Source organism: Aegilops tauschii, chromosome 3, assembly GCF_002575655.3.
Source record: "Aegilops tauschii subsp. strangulata cultivar AL8/78 chromosome 3, Aet v6.0, whole genome shotgun sequence".
NCBI classification, from domain to species: domain Eukaryota; kingdom Viridiplantae; phylum Streptophyta; class Magnoliopsida; order Poales; family Poaceae; genus Aegilops; species Aegilops tauschii.
The window spans coordinates 42,407,504-42,432,790 of record NC_053037.3 but is presented as its reverse complement, the minus strand read 5'-3'; the positions used below and the strand labels follow the sequence as shown (position 1 = coordinate 42,432,790).

General features: G+C 45.2%; 3 protein-coding genes and 1 long non-coding RNA gene across 4 annotated transcripts; all 4 read left to right on the top strand.

Moving 5' to 3' along the window:
* The first annotated feature begins 6,489 nt into the window (after positions 1 to 6,489).
* LOC109769517 (uncharacterized) lies at positions 6,490 to 7,223 on the top strand. Its single transcript, XM_020328255.1, has 2 exons — positions 6,490 to 6,520; positions 6,625 to 7,223. Exons 1-2 carry the CDS (start codon positions 6,490 to 6,492, stop codon positions 7,221 to 7,223), a joined length of 630 nt encoding a protein of 209 aa, XP_020183844.1.
* A 3,393-nt stretch (positions 7,224 to 10,616) lies between these two features.
* On the top strand, positions 10,617 to 13,792 carry LOC109769466 (vacuolar protein sorting-associated protein 60.1). Its single transcript, XM_020328210.2, has 6 exons — positions 10,617 to 10,798; positions 10,898 to 11,143; positions 11,245 to 11,316; positions 12,618 to 12,729; positions 13,007 to 13,143; positions 13,570 to 13,792. Exons 1-6 carry the CDS (start codon positions 10,730 to 10,732, stop codon positions 13,618 to 13,620), a joined length of 687 nt encoding a protein of 228 aa, XP_020183799.1. The 5' UTR covers positions 10,617 to 10,729; the 3' UTR covers positions 13,621 to 13,792.
* Positions 13,793 to 14,212: 420 nt separating this feature from the next.
* On the top strand, positions 14,213 to 15,163 carry LOC109769477 (light-regulated protein, chloroplastic). Its single transcript, XM_020328219.4, has 3 exons — positions 14,213 to 14,512; positions 14,613 to 14,771; positions 14,862 to 15,163. Exons 1-3 carry the CDS (start codon positions 14,340 to 14,342, stop codon positions 14,932 to 14,934), a joined length of 405 nt encoding a protein of 134 aa, XP_020183808.1. The 5' UTR covers positions 14,213 to 14,339; the 3' UTR covers positions 14,935 to 15,163.
* Positions 15,164 to 15,472: 309 nt separating this feature from the next.
* On the top strand, positions 15,473 to 19,749 carry LOC141042244 (uncharacterized). The gene is made up of 2 exons (XR_012204134.1): positions 15,473 to 15,751; positions 19,419 to 19,749. It is a non-coding gene; the product is annotated as an uncharacterized lncRNA (long non-coding RNA).
* The last annotated feature ends 5,538 nt before the right edge of the window (positions 19,750 to 25,287 follow it).

Sequence of the window (25,287 nt, the reverse complement as noted above, 5' to 3'; positions counted from 1 at the left end):
TCAAGATGCACAAGACGCCGAGGCGCAACGTCAAGAACAACAACTACGTGAAGCTCAAGCACTTGAGGCGCAACGTGCCCTTCAATATTCAAGTCATGCCGTAGCCAATCGAGGCCGACAAGCTCGACTACATCAAGAAGCACTTCATGACGAAGCTCAAGAAAGGATTTACCAAGCACGTGTGCATCGTCAAGCTCCTCGTCAAGATCGACAAGCTCCTCACCAAGAGCAACATGAGGAAGACAACCCTCCTCGCCAAGAGCAACATGAGGTCGACCACCCTCCTCGCCAAGAGCAACATGAGGAAGACAACCCTCCTCGCCAAGAGCAACATCAGATTGCCAATCCTCACCGACATGGGCGTCATCATCCCCGACCCCAACACAATGAAGAGCAACAATATGGCAAGCTAAAGTTCACCATGCCCAAGTTTACCGGAAGCAACGACCCCGAAGAATACATATCATGGGCATTGAAGGTTGACAAAATCTTCCGCTTGCACAACTACGAAGAAGAGAAGAAGATCGCAATGGCATCCCTTGAATTCCAAGACTACGTCCTCATTTGGTGGGAACAAGTCATTGAGCGCCGAGAGGCCAGAGGTGAACCACCCATCACCACTTGGGCACAAATGAAGGATGTCATGAGAGCACGATTCATGCCAAACTACTACAACCGCGACCTCTTCAAGAAACTCCAACAACTCAAGCAAGGAACCAAGAGCGTTGAAGAGTACTACAAGGAAATGGAGATTGCCATGATACGAGCCAATGTCAAAGAAGATGATGAGCAAACTATGGCACGTTTCTTGAATGGACTCAATCACCCTATCAAGAAGATTGCCGACTTCAAACCATACTCGAACCTCATCGAGCTAGTGCATCAAGCTACCAAAGCAGAACGGCAAGTACAAGACGACTTCAAGTATGCCAAGTTCTCATCCAAGTCATATGGCCTCTCCAACAATCAAGCTTCGACGACTCCAACACCTTCAACCAAGCAATCTACAAGCAACGGTGACAAGTCAAGTTACAAGAAAGCTTCGACAAGCTCACGTCGTCCTCCTACTACAAGCAACTTCAAGTCAAAAACTTCATCATCATCTACTCCAACCGATGAGACCATCAAGACAAGTTCCATCAAATGTTTCACATGTGGAGGCCGAGGCCACAAGTCCTTCGAGTGCACAAACAAGCGCACCATGATCCTCAACGATGACGGAACCTACGACTCCATGAGTGAAGGAGAAATGGAAGCCCTTGAGCAAGTGGCCATGCACCGACAAGTGAACAACGAAGACGACGATGATCAAGTCTTTTGTGATGAAGACTCAAGTCCCGCTCTTGTTGTCTCCAAGGTCTTGACTCTTCAACATCAACAAGACGAAGATCAAAGATGCCATATCTTCCACACAAAGGCTGGCATCAATGGACGGTCCGTCAAGGTCATCATCGGGAGGAAGTTGCCATAACTTAGCAAGTGAAGAACTATGCTCCAAACTCCAATTGGTCAAGATGAAGCACCCTCACCCCTACAAGGTTCAATGGCTAAGCGACACAGGCACCATCCAAGTCGAGCATAGGGTACAAGTCTCTTTCAAGATCGGCGCCTATGAAGACACTTTGGAGTGTGATGTCCTTCCGATGACCGTGTGCCACCTCCTTCTTGGACGGCCATGGCAATTTGACCGAGGTGTCATTCACAATGGGCGTACAAACCACTATAGCTTCAAGATGAAAGGGAAAGAGTTTGTGCTACGTCCTATGTCTCCAAGCCAAGTGCTCGCCGACAAGCAAAACACCCATCGTGGAGAGAATAGTGAGAGAGCGAACCACCAACAAGAGAGTGAGCGCCACAAGCCCAAATTGAGTGCCTCCACGATGAGCGACAAGAAAAACTTAGTCCTATTTGCCACCAAACGTGAGATGAGAGAAGTGTGTGAGAACCCATCAAGTGTCCTACACTATGTACTATTGTGCAAGGACGAGGCACCAAAAACTAACAACTCTCACGATCTACCTTTGGTGTTATCTTCCTTATTGCAGGAATTCCAAGATGTTTTCCCCGATGAGCTACCTCCGGGTCTACCTCCACTACGAGGCATTGAGCACCGAATCGATCTCATCCCCGGAGCGCCGCTTCCAAACAAAGCTCCCTACCGCGTCAACCCCGAAGAAACCAAAGAAATACAAAGGCAAGTAAAGTATCTCCTAGATCATGGACTTGAGTCCTTGTGCCGTACCGGTCATGCTTGTGCCAAAACGAGACGGTAGTTTTCGCATGTGTTCCGATTGTAGACCTATCAATGCTATCACCGTTCGATATAGGTACCCCATTCCACGCCTTGATGATATGCTTGATGAACTTAGCGGTGCCACTATCTTTTCCAAAATTGATCTTAAAAGTGGTTACTATCAAATCCGCATACAAGAGGGTGATGAATGGAAAACCGCTTTCAAAACAAAGTTTGGTCTATATGAGTGGTTAGTCATGCCTATGGGTTTATCGGAAGCACCCGGTACTTTCATGCGCCTTATGCATTATGTGTTTCGCCCTTACATTGGTGAATTTGTTGTTGTCTACTTTGATGATATCCTTGTGTTTAGCAAATCTATCAAAGAACATGTCACCCACCTTCGCACCGTGCTACAAACTCTTCGAAAAGAGCAACTTTATGCTAATATGGAAAAATGCCTATTTGGTGTTGATAAGCTTGTTTTCTTGGGTTTCGTAGTATCTTCTAAGGGTGTTCATGTTGATGAATCTAAGATCAATGCTATTAAAACTTGGCCCCAACCAACCAATTTGCAACAAGTGCATAGTTTTCTTGGTTTAGCCGGTTTCTACCGTAGATTTGTGAAGGATTTTAGTACCATTGCTTCACCTTTGCATGCTTTGAGTAAGAAAAATGCACCGTTTGTTTGGGGAACATCCCAAGATATCGCTTTCAATGAACTTAAGAATTTTTCTTACTCATGCTCCCGTGCTTGCATTACCCAACTTTGACAAACCTTTTGAAATTCATTGCGATGCTAGTGGTAATGGCATAGGCGGTGTGTTAACGCAAGAGAAGCGCCCCATTGCATACTTTAGTGAGAAACTATCCGGAGTGCAACTCAATTACCCCATCTATGACAAAGAGCTATATGCTTTAGTGCGAGTTTTGCATGAATGGGAACATTACCTACGCCCTCATGAGTTCATCATCCATACCGACCATGAAACGCTTAAATACCTTAAGGGTCAAACTAAGTTGAACAAGCGTCAAGCTAAGTGGAGTGAATTTATTGAGTCATTTCCTTATGTCATCAAGTACGTTAAAGGTAAGGAAAATGTTGTGGCGGATGCACTTTCCCGTATATGCATGCTTGTTACTCAACTTGAGCTAAATGTCATTGGCTTTGAGCATATAAAAGACTTGTATGAGCATGATCCTACATTTGCTATTCCTTATGCCAAGTGTTTGACGCATACTTCTTGGAATCGATACTACATCAAAGATGGATATCTTATGAGAGCTAACAAACTTTGCATCCCCGAGTCCTCTCTTCGCTTGTTGCTTTTGCAGGAATCTCATGGAGGCGGACTCATGGGACACTTTGGACGCGACAAGACATTTGCTACGCTCTCCAAGAACTACTTTTGGCCCAAGATGTTTCGCGACGTCAATCACTTCACCAACCGATGCTCTACATGTCGCAAAGCTAAGTCTAAAGCCCAATCTCATGGCCTCTATATGCCACTTCCAATTCCATATCACCCATGGGAAGATATTAGCATGGATTTTGTGCTTGGTTTTCCTAGAACTAGAAATGGCAAGGATTCCGTTTTTGTTGTTGTGGACCGATTCTCCAAAATGGCACATTTCACTCCTTGCAACAAGATAGACGATGCTTCACATGTTGCAAATTTATTTTGTAGGGAAATCTTGCGCCTTCATGGAGTGCCAAAGACGATTGTCTCGGACCGCGACGTCGAGTTCTTGAGTTACTTTTGGAAGACCTTGTGCGCCAAGCTCGGAATCAAACTTTTGTTCTCTTCGGCATACCATCCACAATCCGACGGCCAAACGGAGGTGACGAACCGCACGCTCTCCACTCTACTATGCGTGTTGATTAAAGAAGAACATCAAGGAGTGGGAGGAGTGCCTACCTATCGCCGAGTACGCCTACAATCGTGCAAGACATTCGACTACCGGCAAGTCCCCCTTCGAGGTCGTCTATGGCTTCAACCCATTGTCACCATTGGACATTCTACCTCTACCGCTACAAGAGCGCACAAACATGGACGCGAGTGCCCGAGTAAACTACCTCAAGAAGATGCATGAAGATACAAGGCACACCATCGAGCGCCAAGTACAACAACTAGCGACCAAGCTCAACGTCAACAAGAATCTCATGATCTTCAACATTGGCGATCTCGTGTGGATACACCTTCGCAAGGACCGCTTCCCCAACGAACGCAAGTCCAAGCTTCTACCTCGAGCCGATGGACCATTCAAGGTGCTAGCACGCTACAACAACAACGCTTACAAGATCGACCTCCCACGCGACAAATACTCCGTGAGCGACATCTTCAACATCCAAGACCTCTCCCCGTACCATGGTGATGAGGATTTCGATCCGAGTCGGATCTTTCCCAAGGGAGGGGAGATGATGCGGAGCATCCTACGATCATCCCCATGGACACTACTTCGACTACACAAGCTCCAAGTGGACCCATGGCAAGAGCTCGAGCACGTGCTATTCAATCCGAGGTTAACTCTCTCCTTATTGAACTTTCCTTTGACCCACTTGAGACATGGCTACTACCTTAAACGGAGATGTTTTGTGTGTTTAGGTACCAAGGAACCAGCCTAGAAGAAGCTACGGTACAAGATGGACGTCGAGAGCAAGAGGAGAAGCTGCTCCGCCTGGAACGGGCGGCACTACCGCCCTACATCCGCCCTCCTACCGCCGAACCCGACAAACTCCTGGGATCGAACGGCTCCAGAGCGGTACTACCGCCCCATCACAGCGGTACTACCGCTTAAGCTCTACCGCTTAAGCTCTACAAGCGGTACTACCGCCCGAAGGACCGGTACAACCGCCCTGCCTGCGCGCAGCGTATCTGGGCCGAGGACCATGTACTCGTTTTGACCCTCTCGTACCCCTTCGAAGGCTTAGACTATAAATAGACCTTCCCCTCGTCCTGTCTAGGGTTAGCATTGGTTTAGCTCATATGTGAGATAGAGCATTGCTCATCCATACGGATCTACTCCACAAGAGAGACCGCGGCCCCTCTACGGAGACGATCCACGTTGGATTCAAGACCTCCTCACGGAGAAGACCCCCCATCAAGACCTCCTTTCGGAGAAGAACCGGTTACCTCTTGTATCGTCCTTTGTTGGATTTGGATCTTGTATCTTACCTTTGTGTTCATCGATCTAGCGCATGTGTGATCTATTCTTGTTGGTTGAGTGATTTCTCTCGTGTTTCCCCTCGTGTTCATCACGTTCTTCGTAGGGATCCGTTTCTTTCGTGAAAGATCGGCCATTTAGGGTTCCACCCTACATCAGCAAGTTGGCGTCTCCCCTCTATCCGATGAAGCTTTTGCGACGACGGCATATGGCGGCGACATCTGATTGCTTTGCTTTTAGGATCCCAAGTGTTTCTTTGCAAATTTTCCACGGGTTTCTTCTTGCAAAGTGTTGTACTGTGTGTGTTCTGAATTCCTCTTGATTGTGGCTGCGTGTGGTTTTGTAATTCTGCGCATGAATAAATGACACGAGGTATACCTAAAAAAAGGTCTGCACTGAGTGCAGCCCATTTAACTGCATGGGCATATTAGTGATGATAAAGGTTACCGATGCATAGAGGATAGCAATTTACCTGGACAACGTGGTTACCATAAGTCTTGTCCTGCTCGAAGTCTTTGGTTCGAGTCCCGGGCGTACCTTGTTTTCTTCTTGTTTTTTCCCGGTGAGCACTGACAGATGGGACCAAACGGTCATATAGACGTACACACTGCAAGTCTGTCTGTCCCAACATATCAGGTGGGCCCCCGCCATGCTGACATGTCTATTCAACTACATATATATCTATACGTGATATGAACCGTATTTGAACCATACTGTCAAGTTTTAGAACCAGTTCGATGTATTTTTTAATTTTAGACATCAAAATGAACATCCATGACAAATTTAAGCACCACTGATGTTATTACATCTAGTATAAAAGATTCTTAAGTTTTTCGAGGGTACTAAAAGATTCTTAAGTTAGGACTACAACCTTAACTTGGACTCTTGAGTAATGCATCCAGTTGGAATCCCCGTGATTGTTCAAAAATAAAATTTCCAGAAATACATGCAAAAAATAAAATAAAATAAAGAGTGTAGCTACCACGTGATACATGTGTTAGAGCATCTCCAACAGCCGCGCCTAAAGACGCGCGCACGCGGTAAAATGCTTCAGCGGAGGCGGGAAACAAGCGCGCGCGGTAAACGTTTGCATGCGCGGGGGAGAAAGCTGGCGCTCGCGCGGTAGATTTGGCGCCCTGCTTCGGGCGCGCCTATAAATTGCGGCGCTCGCCACGCGGCTATCCACACTGCCACACGCGCTCTCCCCCGCTTCCTCGCCGCTTCAGCGCCCTGTCATCGACGCGCCACCACCGCGCCACCATGCCGCCGGTCATCTTCGGGCTACCGCGGCGTCCGCAAGCGCCCCTCCGGCTTGTACTACGCTGAGATCCGGTCCGGCGACGTCCGCCTCGGCCTTGGCACGTTCGAGACCCCGCACGAGGCCGCCCACGCGTACGACGCGGCAGCGTGGCGCCTAGAGAGGCCTCGCTCGCAGATGAACTTCCGCGATGTCTACACGCGCGAGCAGGCACAGGCCGTCGCCCCTCCTCCTCGTCTTATCACGGACCTGGACCATGCGGAGCACCGTCGACGGCAGCGCCGCCTCCTCATCGCCAAGGAGGACGAGCGAGCCATGGCGGAGTGGCGCCGGCGCCACCCGGAGGACGTCGCCAACGAGCGCGCCTTCTGGGCGGAGAGGACGGCAAGGCGTCGCGCGGAGCGGGCGGACCGGTGTCGGCGGAAGGCACTGGCTATATCGCAGTGCGATCTCGTCAACGCCGGTGGGAAGTCGTTCTTCACGTCAGATGATGAACGTTGGGATGACGTGTGGATCTCTACCTCGGACAACACCGACGAGAGTGATGATGAGGACGACTCGGAGTAGTTCTAGTTGCACCGTAGTTTAAGTATTATGTAGTTGCACCCAGTGGCCAATCTAGCAGGACATTGGAGGGTAGGCTTAAAACATAAATTTCCTAAGTCTAATTAGCAAATGCAGTGCAATTGTTGCATGTAAAGCACCAGAATATATTTGTCAAGTTGTATGTTTAGCTTAAATATGATTTTGGAGGGTAGGCTTAAGCCTATTGAAGCCTCCCTAATGGAATCGTCACTGGTTGCACCATAGTTTTCTTTATCTATCTCTGCTATGAACAATGTAAAATATCTTTGTATCGTTTTTATCTATGCAACTATGTATGGTTCATCTATCTATGCTAGTTCAAAGTGTTTGTGCGAGAGCGCGCTGCATTTTAGCGCGCCTGCTGAAGCGACGCGCGGGCGCTGCATTTTACCGCGGTTGCTGGAGCCAGCGCTCCCCGCCGCGCCAAAGCAGACGATCGGCGCGCTGCAAACTCATTTTTAGCGCGCCGCGCGTTGGACGACAGTTGAAGATGCTCTTAAGCAATCTAAACTATTCAAACGAATGGTCTAGCTGGACTCAGGTGCATATGCATGGCACCATGATATTCACAGCAAATTAATCAAAAAAATTATAATTTGATAAAATTAGCCCTCAAACGCGAGAGGAATTATATATGCAAAAACTCAAATATATAGAGCTGGTCCCTGCAGGGCAGTGAAAATAAACCATGCACGTATGGAACTCAATGCCACGATACATAATATCACCTAGCTACTGATTGTAATTTCCTAACGAGATAAACTTATTTAGGGCAACTGATCGAGTCACATGATTGAGCAGGAATTGCCGGGGACGCTGTCGTCAAAGATGCTCGACGTAGAGCCATACGGGTGCGGCGGCGGCGGCGTGGACCAGTGCTGGTACGGGTGGTGGTAGGCCCCGGAGAAGCCGCCGGCGTAGGGGGAGCTGTCCCAGGCGTAGGGCGGCGGATGCGGCGCGTAGTGCGTGGGCGCCATGTGCCTGATCCCCTCGTAGTGCAGCATCGACTCCCGGCCGCCGTCGCTGAGGACGGTGACGGGCCTCCCCATGGCCCGCTGCAGGAGCCACCGCAGCATCGTGGCGTCCACGTCGCCGCCGTGCACCACCACCATCCCCGTCTGGTGCGACGCGGAGACCCTGTCCACACCTGCAAGGATTCTTGTGGTTCCGGGGAATCCAGTTACAGGAGAGCCAGGAACGGGGAGCTCTCCCCTTTTTCCGCCCATATGCATGCATACTGTCTCAGATCGATGGATCGATCGTAGCACCAATCAACTATAGTAAGTACTTAGATCGGTCCATCCATGATCCATGCATGAATGGTCCATTGCATGGCGCATGCATGCATGCGTACGTACCGAACATGTCCCTGATGGACTTGCGGATCTTCTTGGCGCACTGCCGGCAGTGCACGTCCATCTCCAGAACGACCGGCGCCGCCGCCGCCATTGCTCCTTGGGTAGCCGCTAGAGTGCTACCAATGAGCTTGACGAAGGCCGTATATATGTATGAGACCTAGCTACGTACCTTGCCTCATCAGTCGGTGCAACGACATATATATGGAGCGAGATATAGAGAGCACGCCGGCCGGGGCAGGGAAGAGATGGAAAGAGTGAGGCATGCACGAAGCTTCCTGGAAGCATCGTATCGTAATCAGCATGGAATGTGCTTAATGCGTGATCGCCTTGTGTTCCATATCCACATTTCATTTGGAAATTGATTAATTACTGTCGGTAGACAAGCTTTCCTGAATGTTTGCTTCTCGTTGATCCAGCTTGTCGGTCACGGTGCTCTCTATCGCTAATTAGTTCCATTGACAGCGCGCTCTGCCTCCCGCATGCATATTCCCGGATCAAACTAACTTACTACTCCACGTTGATTATGTGCAGCCTTGCAAAGCCTTAATTGGGCGCATAAACTAAGTACTCGTCTAATAGGCAACGAATCCAGTTTTTACTGGCAGTACTACACTATTTTTGGAATAATATCCCTGTAAAAAAATGGAATGATGTCATAAATTTTGGAACCCGAATGCATTTTGCTTGGTTTTGATACTAGATTTTTTTTTGCAAATGTTTTTCTTTACACGCTACGGATGCAGACGTTCATAAACTCACTCTTATGAATGCAAGCATGCACACCCTACCCCTATGATCACCTCCGAAAGACTAAGCCGGTACATCATCTTGAGATTGACGAAGTCACCAAAGGTGCCTCCGTAGTCGATGGGAATGTCTCTTCCCACTGAACATACATCACTGGACAGACTGAAATAAATTTAGCAAAATACGAACACAAGTGCCAAGACTAGGACTCAACCTTAGAGTGCTGGTTCCACCACAAAAACCTTACCATATGAGCTAGTCTCAATTCGCTTTTTTGCGAATGGGTTGATAGTAGAACTTTAAACTATGAATGTTTTTGTTGTTATGATAGTGTTGATACTAAAAAATGAACTATAAAATGATCCTAGGTTGATTTTGAATTTCTTTCGTAATTTTAGATTTTGAAAAGATGTCAAAAAAACATGTATATGTAAGAAATACTAAAAAAACAATAACCGTCAAAAAATATAAAAACATTAAGACCATGTGTGTCTTTTGCAATAACCACTACAAAAATTCATTTACCTACCCTGGCTTTTTATGTTGATGATGATGACAAATGATCATATTAGTTTATGCTTACTGGTGATTTATTTCATAAAAAACCACCTGATTTCTTTTACATTTAGAGTAATTTAAAGCCTTCAAAGGTTCAGAAATATTTATTAAATAAAAGTACAACAATTTGTCTTTTGCAAAAAAGGAGAAACTAACAATTTTTTGGAAGGGACTGAAATAATATATTTATATCTCGCCATAACTTTTTACGAAATTTTGGGAGTCATAATCTAATAGCGCTATCTACATATAAGTTTTTTTTCCGCATAGTGTTTGAAAATCGTAAAGTTCGAAACCCAATCCAAAACCAGACATGGATTCAATTTAAGAGGTTTTAAGAAAAATTCTTGGACGAAACACATTATAGTCCGTGGTTCAAAAAAACCTTTTCCATAAGATAAATGATTTCTAATATTGAAATCTAAGAGAGAATAATCAAATTTTCTATTACTATTATAACAAATAGACTTGATGAAATCGATCCAGAACATCATAAAAGAATCGATCGATGATGAAAGAAGTCACAATTTCTCACCATAATTAACCTCTAATTTTTTTCTTGAAAAATAAAATAAAAATATGCTATTAATTTCACCATTCTTTTTAGGCTGGCAGGCCCGCGAGTTGCCAACTTTCTTAACTTGTAGGCCCATTACTTGCATCTTCCACAAAACCGAAGCCCATTTACATCTCAATATCAGTTTCAGAAAAAGGCTCATCTGAATTTCGAAACACACAAAGAGAGACGCACTCACTCTGCTCACCAGGTCCCTCCACTCCAGCCGAGAAACCGCCGCCGCCGCCGCCCGCCCGCCGGAGCCGGAGATGAAGAAGATCTTCGGCGCCAAGAAGAGCAAGGACCCACTGCCCACCATCCAGGACGCCACCAACCAAGTCAGTCTCCTCTCCCTCCCCGCCTTCTCCCCCGATTCGTTTCCCCTTCCCACGCCCGAAATCCAATCCAATGCCGCTCCGATTTGACCGGTGGCGCAGATAAACAAGCGGGGCGAGAGCGTGGACGAGAAGATCAAGAAGCTGGACGAGGAGCTGGCGCGGTACAAGGAGCAGATCCGCAAGGCCCGCCCCGGCCCCTCGCAGGAGGCCATCAAGGCCCGCGCCATCAGGCTCCTCAAGCACAAGCGCATGTACGAGGAGCAGCGCAACATGCTCTACAACCAGACCTACAACCTCGACCAGGTCGGCTTCGCCGCCGACGGCCTCAAGGACGCGCAGCAGACCGTACGCCCCGCCCGCCCTTCGTCTCCTCGTCTCTACCGCTGGGCCAGTCCAGTTCATCTGCAGTCCGGTTGCTGAATTTTCTTGATTTTCTGTCTGTCCAGATGGGTGCAATGAAGGCCGCCAACAAGGAGCTCAAGGGGATGATGAAGACCGTCAAGATCGAGGACATCGATGTACGTTTTGCTCCTCCCCGTTCTTAGTTTTGCTGTCGCTGCTGCCGAATTCCTACTGCCATGTATGCTCTGTCAGGTTTTGTTTGTCTACAATTTGAGTATTTCAGTGTCGTGGCTGATGCGTAGGATGTATCCCCTCTGATTTAGTTTCAAATAGCAGTAACTAAATTAGAGGGGATACATATATCAGTAACCATTCACCTGCAAATTTCCAAGACATAGCTCAATAACATATGTAGTGCGCAATGAATAGTTTAAGCAGAAAGGGCATACTCCAAAAGCTTAGGAATTAGGATCATACTAACTCTAGAGTCCATCCTTTCGATTGGCTAATCTGGGATCACATTTCCCAGCAGTTTACATGAAGAAAATTACACAACAACAAAAGTCGTATCCTTCTTTTTTACATCTTCTGTTCATGTGCAACATCTGGCCTGACCAGAAATTATTGGATCGGCAATCAGCCTTACTTACCCTACATTCTGCAACCATCAATTTATTTTCATAACAAAGAGTGCATATGATGTGATTGAATAGCCATGGTCATTTTGGCAACCATCCGAATAAGGACCAACCTCCTACTGGTGCTAGCTTAGAATGACATATTTGGTTAGGGCCTAAACAATATTAATGTAGTATCTACAGTGGGAAGTACAGCTAAGTGCCTCTTTGGTTACCTGCATCATTTTTGGCCTCCTTGCATCAGTGGCTGAGTAGAGCCTGGCTGAGCTAATGCAGGCTGAAAACCATGTTCTGCACCTAGTTTGGTTGCTCACAAAACCCAGCTTGCATTATAGACGAAACACTAGTATGCCGTTTGGTTGCAGGCATGTTTTGCCCAGATGCGGTGTTGCCGTTTGGTTACGTGCAAGACATGCGGTGTGGTAACCTTTTGTTCCAGTGGTGAGGTTACCAGCACAGACACACACTCAATAGGCAGAACAGAGCAATTTGAACAACCATTCGCACTACATTAGGTACTACATTGACAACCAGTCGTAATAACGACGCTACGACAGTCTTAACCAGATAGTCATAATATAAACCTCACAGACAGACAGACGGACGGACGGACAGACTAAACATCCCGGATCAAGGCAAGTGCTTCGGTGTGCTTCTTGCACTTGGCCACCTTAAAATGACATTGGTTAGGGCCTAAGAAAATTACTTTGGTATCCACAGTGGGATGTACGACTTAATGACTTGATGAACCACCTTAAATGTTTCTCTTTCAATGTTTGTTCATTACTCTCCCTTCACTTGATGGTAACACAAGTTCCTTTGTGAACTGTCATTTGTAGAATATGCAAGATGAAATGACGGATCTGATGGACGTGAGCAACGAGATACAAGAATCTCTTGGTAGAAGCTACAACATCCCCGATGATGTTGACGAGGAAGATCTAATGGGAGGTATGGAGGCTGTATTTTCAGCTGGAGAAGACTGTAACTTGATCTGGCTTTACTGCTCTTTTCGTTAACTGTAATTTTTAGAAGGCCCTTTTTAGAATATGCAAAGTTAATATTTTCAGTTGGAGAATATATCCCGATGTCATAAATATTCTAGATTTCTTTCTCTGCCATGTTGGTCCCAGGCATGTACTCTTCTGGGGGGAATTACATAGTCGTAAATAGTCTAGATGTCCTCTGTTTACTGTCCTCATATCTTCTTTTGTATTGAACATTGCAGAACTGGATGCTCTGGAAGCTGATATGGAGTTTGAGTCAGCTGCAGTCCCATCATACCTTCAGCCAGATGAGGAATCTGATCTTAACTTGCCCGCTGCACCGACTTATCCTGCAGCAGTTCCCGTAAGCAGGCACCAGGTAAGTGGATTCCATGTGCATTTACATTGCACAACAGAATGCAATTCACACAGCATATTTAACTTGGCATAATATTATCCTGAGTTTCTGGTGTTTCTTTCCTTGGGGGTGAATTAGCATGATAAAAATAGTGCATGGATTCTGAAATCCAAACACGCACTTTATGCCTGAGTTTCTCGCATATGTTTTCTGTTATTTTTGGACAAAAGGCATAAAAGTACCAATCAACCTCCACACACACACACACACTAAGTTCACCAGTTTAACATGATAGGACAAACTTGCATGATTTGGTACAGTTGGTTTGCCGCTTGTGATTTTATACCTGGTAGGACGATGCTGCATGATTTGCTACAGTTGACCGATGACTAAGCAACCATGAGCCATTATTGAATAATGGGTCGTTTATTTCGTTATGTGGTGCAGGAGGACGAGCTTGGACTGCCACCGGTACCTCGAGCGTCGCTCCGTAGTTAGAACTTGGAAGTATTTCCCGACCTTGTTCTCAGTGTTACTACCTCATTGTTAATGATGCGGGAGAAGTCTTTGTGTTTGCACTTCAACAATCCTTGTAAGCCATTTCTTGATGGTACTGCCTCTTATGGCTAAGCTGTGCAATGTAGCTAGTTTCCGGCTCTGCTTTGCTCTATCCTGGCTGTATGGGCTCCGTGCATATCGTTCATTATTTTCTGGTGGTCGTTCCTGTTCGGGGCAGCGCTGTACTCTCATCATAGTTACTCCCTCCGTTCGGAATTACTTGTCGCGGAAATGGATGTATCTATCATCATTCACCAGTAGGTTTCTTATTGGTTGCAATAGGGAGAACATAAGTTGCTGAAAAACAATGGTAGATTTCTCAAACAGAAACTGGAGATAAAAACAGAGGTCAGAAGGCGACATGTCTTTTACTTATCCTGTGCACATTTTGCCCATTTGTAACAAATAATGGAGGCAAGATAAGTATGAAGCCTGGGGTGGCAGAAATATCTTTGGAGTGGTACAAAATTTGGTCTCATTGAGGTGGACAGCCAATAGGAGGAGAGCACATGGCCCCACTGTTATCCAGAAGGGGCACATCCGTGGCAGTATATAAGCAGGCACTGCTTAGCCTGATCGTCAGAGCTAACAGCAAAGCCGGAAGCACCACAACCTCGTATTCTAGACTTGTAGATAGAAAGGATCAGATTAACGGGAAGATGATGCAGGCCGCCGTTGCTTTGTCGGCCGTGCTGCCTGTCACGTTAACGGGCAGGCCGGCGGCGAGGAGAAGGAGCGCCGCCGTGGCCGCCGGCGGCAGAAGGCTTGTGGGTGCCGGCGTCCGTGCATCGGCTGCGGCGGCGCCGGAGGCGGACTACAGCTCCAGCGTCTCGTACGTTCCTCTCCGTTCTTGACTAGATATATAGATGCCGGTGAGCTTGAACTGAACTGGGCATTTGTCGTGTCATGTGGTGGCGCGATGGTGGGTGCAGGGTGTTCCCCATGGAGGCCTGCGACCTGGTCGGCGGCGAGGCCTGCGACGCGCAGATGTACCCGGAGACGAAGCTCGACGCTGGCGCCGGCGGCCCAGCTGCCGCGGCGAGGGCGCCGGAGGTGGAGAGGGAGTACCTAGCCTACGACGAGCCAAAAACGTAACCCTGCCTTCACAATCATACTAGCTGTAGCACTTCAGCTGTCAGGCTGTCACTAAATGGAAACTGTGTGTGGATGGATGGATGCAGGGTGTTCCCGGACGAGGCGTGCGACGATCTTGGCGGCGAGTTCTGCGAGGCGCCCTACCAAACCACCAAGTAGCTACCTACTAGTAGCAGCAGTATATCCATCAAGTTGGAACTTTTTTTTTTTTTTTTCGGGGTTAAAGGGATTTCATTGCTCAAACCGGAGGAAGCTCCTCCAAACAAAGTTGGAACTTCTTAGCAGGGGACAGGGGTCGATCGATGTACATCATCATGTGAATAATAAGCAAAAACATGCTGCTACGCTGTCTGTACTGTATTGCACATAAACGAAATGCAGTCATCAATTCGTCGTCGGATTAGTAGTTTGTTCGTCTTAAATGCTTGTAATCCCTCTGTTCCAATGAACTTAAATCAAAGGAAACATAGTTTAGAAGTAAAAAAACATAATTTTATTTATAGAAAACCGTTAAAAAGTTAAAGGTGAGATAGTTAAGGCGGTTTTCAACAAAAAACCTGTAAAAATTCATTATTAGAAAACATTATTATAAAAATTCATTATTAGAAAACCGTGACGTCCCCGAGCACGGGCTCGTGTGCGACCTGCTGTGGTCGGACCCCACCACGGACGGCGACGACTGGGGTGGGGGGACCCGCGCAGGAGCACGTCCTTCACCTTCGGCGCCGACGTGGTGGAGGAGTTCTGCGAGAGGCACGGGCTGGCCATGGTGTGCAGGGCACACGAGATGAAGGATGGCGGGTACGACCAAGAGTTCGCCGGCGGGAAGCTTGTGACCGTGTTCTCTGCACCCAACTACTGCGGCAAGTGCGGCAACGACGGCGCGGTCATGACCGTCGCCGTTGACCTCGCCTGCTCCTTCCGCGTCTTCCACCCTGATGCTACTGCCGCTCCTCCTCCGGCTCCTACCACCCGGGTAGTTACCCACATGTCTCATATACTATCATGAATTATTATATATAATACTTTATCATTCTAAATATGTACATATAATATATTTAAGATATTTCAAAGCAAGTTCCATGAAAATATTTCATATGAGCCCATACTTTTGTTATATTCACGAAATACGTACATATTTATACGTAAAAAATAGTATACTCAAAATTTGGTACATGCTACCTAAAAAGTAGTATATGTACTATCGAAACATCGTTATATACTACATACTAAGCGTACATACTCTTAGTTTTGACAGATACTACATACAACATACAAAACGTAAGTGATGGTAACTACCACTACTTGTAGAAACATTTGACAAATTTTATCTACAAGCAATGGTAACTACCACCTAGCTAGCTGACCTCCACGTGTCCACACTCTACGCACCAACAAGCCAACCGGATAGATGGATCTGGTTAACGGGTTCTATGGAATCCAATAAGAGCAACTAATTTAGTTTTATTATTAAATAATCCGGCAAGTTGTTCAACCACTTCTTAATTCTGGGCTACGCACCTGGTCAAACTGTTTATGGGATAAGCATGTGTGGATGTGACGCCTATTATTCCTGGTGGAAGGAAAATCTTTAGTCAGAATACGATCGTAGTTTTTGTTAAAAATAGGTAGTATGGAGGATGAAATTTCTAGAAAAATTTTGTACATAGTATATTACGACACACATATTATATTTTGTTGGGCTAGCTAATTGTGTGCATGCATGCATCAAGTTGAGGTGGTGTTTGGTTCTCTAGTCCTAGGACTTTTTCTAGTCCCTAGGACTTTTTGAAAAAGACTCTCAAAGAGGTGTTTCTAAGAACTTTTAGCAAAAAGTCCCAAAAAGGTCCCCCTGTTTGGTTTGCTAGGGACCTTTTTTAGTCCCGACACAAAAAATCCCTGGAACCAAACACCCCCTGAGTGGATACGTTGTAGTCATGTGCGTGCTCTTTCGAAAATCTCATGCGCATTCACCACTTATATCTCTGGAATCTGTATCTATGGATGAAATTATATGGTACCAAGGTGTATATAGTTCTGCTTGCGCCTTGGAATATGGATGTAGTTTTTATTTGGTATGTATGTTTACAAATAAGAGTATGAGGAATTAACTAGAGTATATGTAGTGGATTGTATTTGTAGCAGCAATACAATATGGAGTACATCATAAAAGATAGTATTTTCTACAAATAATAATAATAATAAAAGAGAGTATGATCATATATGCCGCCGGCGAGGATTAATTATTTGGTGACATTGTGAATCTTAATTTGTGTACACTCAAAGTGGGAGTATGTAGAATGAGTAAATTTTAAAGAGAGTGATAGAATGGAGTAGTTTTCCAACAAACTAATGCGTATGCAGTATGTTGTATTCTGTTAAGGAAGTATGGAGTATCTCCACTTAAGAAAGTATGGAGTATGTAGTATGTTGTATTCTGTTAAGGAAGTATGGAGTATCTCCACTTAAGAAAGTATGGAGTATGTAGTATGTTGTATTCTGTTAAGAAAGTATGGACTATTTCCATTTTAGGAAGTATGTTGTATTCTGTTAAGAATGTTTCCTACAAGCAGTGGTAGTTACCACCACTTGCGTTTTGTATGTTGTATGTAGTATCTGTCGAAATCGAGAGTATGTACGTGTAGTATGTAGTATATCACAATGATTAGGTAGTATATATACTAACTTTTAGGTAGTATGTATCATGTTTTGAGTATGCTCTTTTTACGTACAAATATGTACGTATTTCACAAATATAACAAAAACTATGGGCTCATATGCAATTTTTTCATGTAACTTGTTTTGAAATATCTTAGATATAGTATATGAACATATTTAAAATAATAAAATAGTATATATATATAGTACCACATGGTAGTATATGAGACATGTGGGGTAACTACCACCGGGTGGTAGGATGGATTTTTCATATATATATATTCATTTTAGTTTCAGACGCCTTGCCATGGAGTAGTAATCTCCAGCTCGTCGTGTCTTCGTTTTATTAAGAGTGAATTTCAGTTTTTGAATGTATTGCAGGTTTTTGTCCCATTTAGCTAAAGTTTTACTACCAGATTTATTTTACCACATTTAAATTTTCGAGAGTGATCCGTGGTCTCGACCATTAGGTACACCGCATCGGCATTTTCCTCCTTGCAATTTTTCCATGCCTGCAGGTGGATTGGGCTAAACATTTTTTTGGGTCACACTCGTGCATTCTGGCCAGTTCACACGTTCGGCATGGCTATTGCCTTTTTTTTTTCATGAGCTTTCACTCACTAGCGCATGGGCGGGTGCTAAGTGGTTGACATCTTTGGAAGTGGAAGTCACAAATTCATCTCACAATGAGGAAGCGGTTTTGTCTAACCAATTACGCGCGCAACCCATATCCAATCCACCCATCATGCACGTGAAATCAACTATCCCAACAGGCTACCTCTATCTTCTCTCTCCCAAACAAACCCATCATTTTTTATTACCCCTTTGTAAACTTAAATTGTTTATATCTTCTAAACCAATATTTAAATTATTTTTTATATATATTTGAACCTCTGGCGCAAAGACCTTTAGAACAAGACCAATGTTGAATATGGAATACAGACTTTGTTGTGTTGGCGTTCGATGCAGTGGCGGAGCTTGATGAAGATTCTTGAAGGTAAGTTATGCATGAACTCCAAGAAATAATTGATATTCAAACCTAATACTTAGAGGCAGTTTTCCTAGAGTAGGGGGCAATGGCCCCCTTTGGCTCCCATGAAGCTCTACTGGTCCGATGCATTCCATACTTCCTGCAAAGAGTTGATCCCGGCCACGTCTTCTCCGCCGGCGCCGGCCATTCCATACTTCCTGCAAAGAGTTGATCCCGGCCACGTCTTCTCCGTCGGCGCCGGCCGGATCGATAGTGTCCTACTTGTCTCGCGGATGATCTCCCTTGCATTCATGTTGGTTCATGTTGCGTGGCCGGATGCGCAATGAACATGTCCACATTGACACTCGCACCATGCTTTCACTCTAGCCTGGAATGCACGGTTGATCCTTGGCCCTGTTGCGGCTCTCGAAAGCCTCATTGAAACCCTAAAAATTAGGTTGCAACCCCTGTCGAACCCATTTCGGGCGCTCACAGCCTGTCGCTCCTTTTGGGCGAAAGTCTTGGTTCCCCTTGTGGACGGCGGCAGCGTGTAGACGTTGCTCCCCTTCCTGGAGGCGTCGTTTGGGGTTCGCGGATCTTAGTTGAGTTTTGGGGTGGGGGGGAGGGGCTTAGCGAGAACTATCAAGGAGAAAATATAGGGGCCTTAGAGCATCTCTAACAGATCCCCTAAAAACCTTTATAGAGGAGAAAAATAGGCAGCTAACCGAACTTTCAACGGTTACAAGAGAATAAATTATCCTCCTCGGCCCAAAAAACGAGGTAAAGCCACTCAAATATACTCGCCCGACGCCGCGTGGAGTGAATTTCCGCCCCCTCCCATCTCTGGCCTGAATGGCCACCACTTCCTGCCGCCGCCGCCCTTACTCCCCGCCGCCATCACTGATGCCCCAATTATGGTCTTCTTTTTTTTAAATGCGTTCATGCCTTATTAATTGAAATAGAGCGAGTACTAGTGTAAGTGTCATGGCTAAGTATATGCTCTACACATTGTTAGCAACCCTCCACGGGTGGGCCTTGGGCCGGCATGAGAGGGCCGGGCCTTGCATCCGGGCCATGGAAGACAGCGCCTACAAGTACGTGATGGAGTGGATCGAGCAGGCATCCAGAAGGGGTCACGAACCGAACCGGCGACGGCACTTCCTCTCCCACCTCTGGCTCTCAACCCTTCCCATGTTGTTGCTTCTTCCATTTCAGCACACTTGTGCTTGTACCAGAAGTGTACTCCGAACCTATTAGCTGCTCAATCACACCATATCGAACAATACAGAGAGATATCAGTGAGTAGCTAACACACATGCAAGAGTAGCGATTAGAGTTTTGTGTGAGATTTGGCTTGCAAGTACCCCACGATTTTAAGTGTAGCGCGTGCCTGTCACTGTCAGGATCAATCAGGAAGCTCGGGCCTATATATCTCCTCGCACTGTGTTTGTTGTTGATTATGATTGCAGTACAGGAAAAGATATTATCGCACGGATTGCTCGACAGAGTCAGCTATGAGCGGAAACCTGCCGGAGCTATTTGCTACGAGAGTTGTATTCTTTAGGGCAAAATAGAGAGCGACGACAAGTTCCTAGTTTGCGTAACCAATCATGCATGCACAGTAGTGGGAATATGCCCGCATTTTCATGGATTTGTAAAGGTCGTGCCGTGCATCAAGACAACCAAAATGATGCCAACCCATGCCTGCTCGTGTCGTTGTCCGCAAAAATGGGACTAGTGCCTACTACTCGTAGGAATGCCAAACATATGCAGTGCAACTATACTTTGTTGAGAGATTTTCTAGGAAAAAAAGTTTGTTGGGAGATACTCCCTCCGATCCGAAAATAAGTGTCTTAACTTTATACTAACTTTACACTAGTAGAAAAAGGGGCTTTTGGCCCGGTTGGTAAGGCCCTTTAGTCCCAGTTTTTTTAAACCGGGACTAAAGGGTCGTTACTAATGCCTCTCCCTTTTAATCCCGGTTCTTACATGAACCGGGACTAAAGGCCGCGGCCACGTGGAGCTCCACCTTTAGTACCGGTTGGTAACACCAACCGGGACTAAAGAAAATTTTATGATTTTTTTTTTATTTTCAAATTTCTGAATTATTTTAACCTCTAATCTCTAATCACCACCCCTCATCACTGCTCAATTTATCCTCTAATTTCTAATCATTCCTCATCAACCAAATCATTTAACTTTCCGGAGGGTCACCCATCCTCTCACTACTCCAGCCTGAGCACGCTTAACTTCCGGGTTCTGTTCTCCCTCGTTTTCAAGTCTGCACTTGTTGTTTTCCTGACAATAGTAAGTTGTCAATCCTATTAACCCTCAGGAATTTAGCTTGAGCATGAAGTGACACATTTCACTGTTTGAGTTTGAAACTATAGTTTTAAAAAACAATAATTATTTAGTAACACTAATATTTCTTGAATAATTAGTTTGACCATTGTTTGACCACAGTTTGACCAGATTTGACCAAAATTCAAAAAAAACTGAAATAATTATTTAGTAACACTAATATTCTAGAATAATTAGTTTGACCAGATTTGACCACTTTTTTCCAAAAAAAATTGAAACTATAGTAAGTTTGAATTTTTTTTCGATTTTTTTCCACTCTAGATCTTAAAAGCCTCGTAACTTTTTTTCTGTTAGGTTTTTGAGGATTTTGAAAATGTTTAACGGGGTTCCCCCCGTTAAATTCGGATGTAACTATTCGAGTAGATGATTTTTTATATAAAAAACTTTTTAATCCGAGTTCGTATGCAAAAGTTATTCCCATTTTACAAATTCCAGAGAGATTTTGCAAATAAAGTCGAAATTCATATTTGTAAATTTTCCCAACAACTAGACCACATATCACATGGGAAACTTATTTTATTTTTTTTTGACATTTTCATCATTTTTTTTGTATTTTCTAAAACTGAAAAGGCGGTCCGGGGGGGTAGAGTTTGGAAATGGGACCTTTAGTACCGGTTCGTGCCACGAACCGGTACTAATGCCTCAAAGCCCATTAGTACCGGTTGGTGCCACCTTTAGTCCCGGTTGGTGCCACCAACCGGTACTAATGGGCATCGCACCCTTTAGTCCCGGTTCGTGGCACCAACCGGGACTAAAGGGCCCAGGTGAACCGGGACTAATGCCTTAGTCGCACGAACCGGGACCATGCTCACATTAGTCCCGGTTCGTGACTGAACCGGGACTAATGTGAATACTGCCCTGTGACCAAAGCCCTGTTTTCTACTAATGTTAGTATAAAGTTGTAGTAAGGTTGAGACACTTATTTTGAAACGGAGGGAGTACCTGGTATTGGTTTCATTTCAAGTAGGAGCACTCCAGTTCATGACTGTTTGCAGACGTACCTACATGATTAACCACCTGTCGGAATCATGGGGGAATCTCCAGGGCAATCCTCGCACTGTGCTCTTGTTAATGAAGCCTACGTCGGCGCCCGATAGAGCCCGGCATGTGCAGAACCAGCCGCTTTTTTTCAGTAAGCCAGGCGTAATCAGTGGAGTTTGTTGTGCAATTTTGCTTCCAAGCACTCCATCTACTGCACTGTTAGAGCATCTCCAGCCGCTTTTTTTTCTTCCAGTAAGCCAGCCGTAATCAGTGGAGTTTTGTTGTGCATTTTCCTTCCAAGCACTCGCTCTACTGCACTGTTAATTTGCAGACATCTGTGGTGTTGACTTGCGACAGAATCTGCAGGAGGCATTTGCTGGAAAACGCATGAAGCAGACTGGCAGCAGAGTTGCAGAAATATGCGTGCCCCTGATTGAATCTTATCAAATTCATTAATGTAACACTCTATGATTTTTTTGGTGTACAATTTATATGTTTTTCTAGTCAAATCTATTGTCAAATTTTGACACCAAATACGAGACCGTTCGTTAACCCGAGCAGAGGATGTAAAACAGTAGTCCACACGCGCGGCCCATGATTCAATTCAAATTGCCCGCCGGATCCAATCGGAAATGGAGCAGTGGCAAGACAGGCAGGGCAACTGAAGGGCCGTCCTCGAATGATCTCCCTTGCATTATAGGTAAAAAAAGGGAGGAGGAGTTGGGAGTTCAGAGGAAGCACACAAGAACATTATAGGTAAAAAAAGAAGCCTCTATGAAGCTCCAGCAACTGGTAGTGAGCTAGATTTCTCTTTTGATAAAACCATGGATAGCTATGAGCGTATTCTGTATGGGGACATAAATGTATCTTCTAAGCGTGTATGTACGGGTAGAGTGGAAGCTGTGAGAGATGGAAATGGGGTGGTTACTCACGTATCAAAAGAAGTTGAGGAGAAAGAAGAGGCTCCGGGGCAGCAGAGAAGTGAGTCAGTTGGAGATGATGGCGCATCGGCGGCCTCCGAAGAGGAGGTACGCCGGGCCAAATGAGAATCATCGGATGGAACTGCCGTGGGATGCTCTCTCCCACGGCGGTTCGCGAGCTCTTGGATCTACAGGAGCGTACTAAAGCAGAGCTAATTTTCCTTTCAGAATCTCACTTAAATAAATGTAAAGCCGATGAGCTTCGTCGAGTTTTAAATTTCGATTCAATGTTTGTAGTTGAGAGCGATGGCCGGACGGGTGGCCTTGTCTTGTTTTATCAGAATATGAATAAAGTTGAGTTGAACTATGTGTAATTTTATTGATGTTCTTTTTATGAATAGGAATACTGTACAATGGCGTTTTACGGGGTTTTATGGGCACCCCAACTGGAGTGACCGTGCTCTGTCATGGGATGATATTCGAAACTTGTATAAAAAAGGCGATCACCCATGGGTAGTTTTAGGATATTTTAATGAAATTTTGCTCTCATCAGAGAAAGAGGGAGGGAATGCGAGACCAAATGTGATGATGAGAGATTTTCGAAATTGTTTGGGGGAATGTGGACTAGCAGATATGGGATGTATGGGTGATTTATTTACATGGAGGAGGGGCGAAATCAGGGAAAGACTGGATCGAGCAGTCTGTAATGTGGATTGGGCGAATAAATTCCCTCGAGCGGCGGTTATAAACGAAGAACATGTACACTCAGACCATCGCCCTATTATTTTAGACACGGAATATTTTGACAATAATATTTTTGACCGCTCAAAAAGTCGAAGGAAACAATTTGAAGCTCGATGGCTGAAAGAAGAGATGGTTACGGAAGTTGTACGTACAGCTTGGGAAAAAGCGAAGATGTTGGGCATAGGGCCGTCTCTCGTTGATCGTACAAGAGCGGTACATGCAGATTTGCACACTTGGGGTCGTGATATCCTCAAGGGTCCGAAAAAAAAAGAATCAATAAACTAAAAAAAGATTTAGAAAACTACGGAGAGGGCCTGTGAATGCTAACTCTCTTGCAAGTCAAAAGGAGATTATTGTATTGATTGAAAATTTATTGGAACAAGAGGAGATACACTGGCTACAACGGGGTCGAGCAAACTGGTTATTGCATGGTGACCGTAATACTTCTTTTTTCCATAACGCCGCAACAGCTAGAAAGAAGAGAAATCAGATAAAAAAATTGCTTGATGATAATGGGGTTTGGGTAAAAGACACGGAGATGAAGAATCATATTCTGGGATATTTTTCTAACCTATTTACTTCAGAAGTTAATCAACCGAACCATGAGGTCCTCTCCCTTGTAAAAAGGAAAGTAACAAATGAGATGAATAGGGCTCTCCTTGCCCCTTACACGACTGAAGAGGTTAGGAAGGCACTCTTTGACATTGGTGATTTAAAGGCGCCAGGGCCAGATGGCCTTCACGCCATTTTTTACAAAAGATTTTGGGCTATGTTAGGGGATGATTTGACTGAAGAGGTTCTCAAAGCGGTGAATACATGTACTATACCTGATGGTTGGAATGATACTACAATAGTAATGATCCCAAAAGTTAACTCCCCAGAAAAGGTAACTCAATTTAGACCAATCAGTTTATGCAATGTGGTGTATAAGGTCATTTCAAAGATGATTGCTGCTCGTCTGAAGACAATCCTCCCAGATATTATTAGCCCTACCCAAAGTGTCTTTGTGCCTGGAAGAATGATTACAGATAACATCTTAGTGGCTTATGAATGTTTCCGTAAAATAAAAAATAAAAGGACCGGTAAAGAGGGCATGTGTGCAATCAAACTGGACATGCACAAAGCATATGATCGAGTGGAGTGGCCTTTTTTAAAGGAAATCATGTTTGAAAGAACATGTGGTGCCCCCATGTTTGGTTTTGGTAATTGACGACAATCTCTATGGACTAATGGTTGCCTTGAGTTATATTTGAAGGTTTTGTCCGTAGGCTTTTCTTGGAGTACATGTGTTGGTTTCAAGGAGAGTTTGTGTTGACCAAGGTGCTATTAAGGAATTATCCAAAGATTGGTCATGTGATAGTTGAGCTTATTGCAAGCATGTCTTGAAGAAGAAGATTGTGTGATCATTCATGTTTACCTTCAAGACATCATCCAAATGAAGAGAGTTGGAAAGATTCTAGGTTGATCAAGACTAAGTCAAGAGTGAATCAATTTGATCAACTCACAAAGCGTAGAAGATGTACCGAGAGGGATCAAGTGATCCCATGGTATGGTAAGCATTCTCCATTGTGCTTTGTGTACCAACCCATGGTCTATGTGAGAGTTCTATGTGGGGTTAGGTTCGTGTTCATGGGCTTGCGTCAAGAGGAAGATATCACTCAACCCATGGAGAGGATGACATCAAGTGGTGATCGTCATCAAGATTGCCGTGTGCAAGTTCAAGTGGAGCATCACGAAGAGATCAAGTGCTTAAAGCTTGCCGTCCATTGTGGTGACAATGGACTTGTGAAGATGTGCCGAAGAGTGGCTCACCCATAGTGGAGTATGGGGGAGCAATCAACTAGTCTTCATCGAGTCAACGCAATCAAGAAAGGTGGT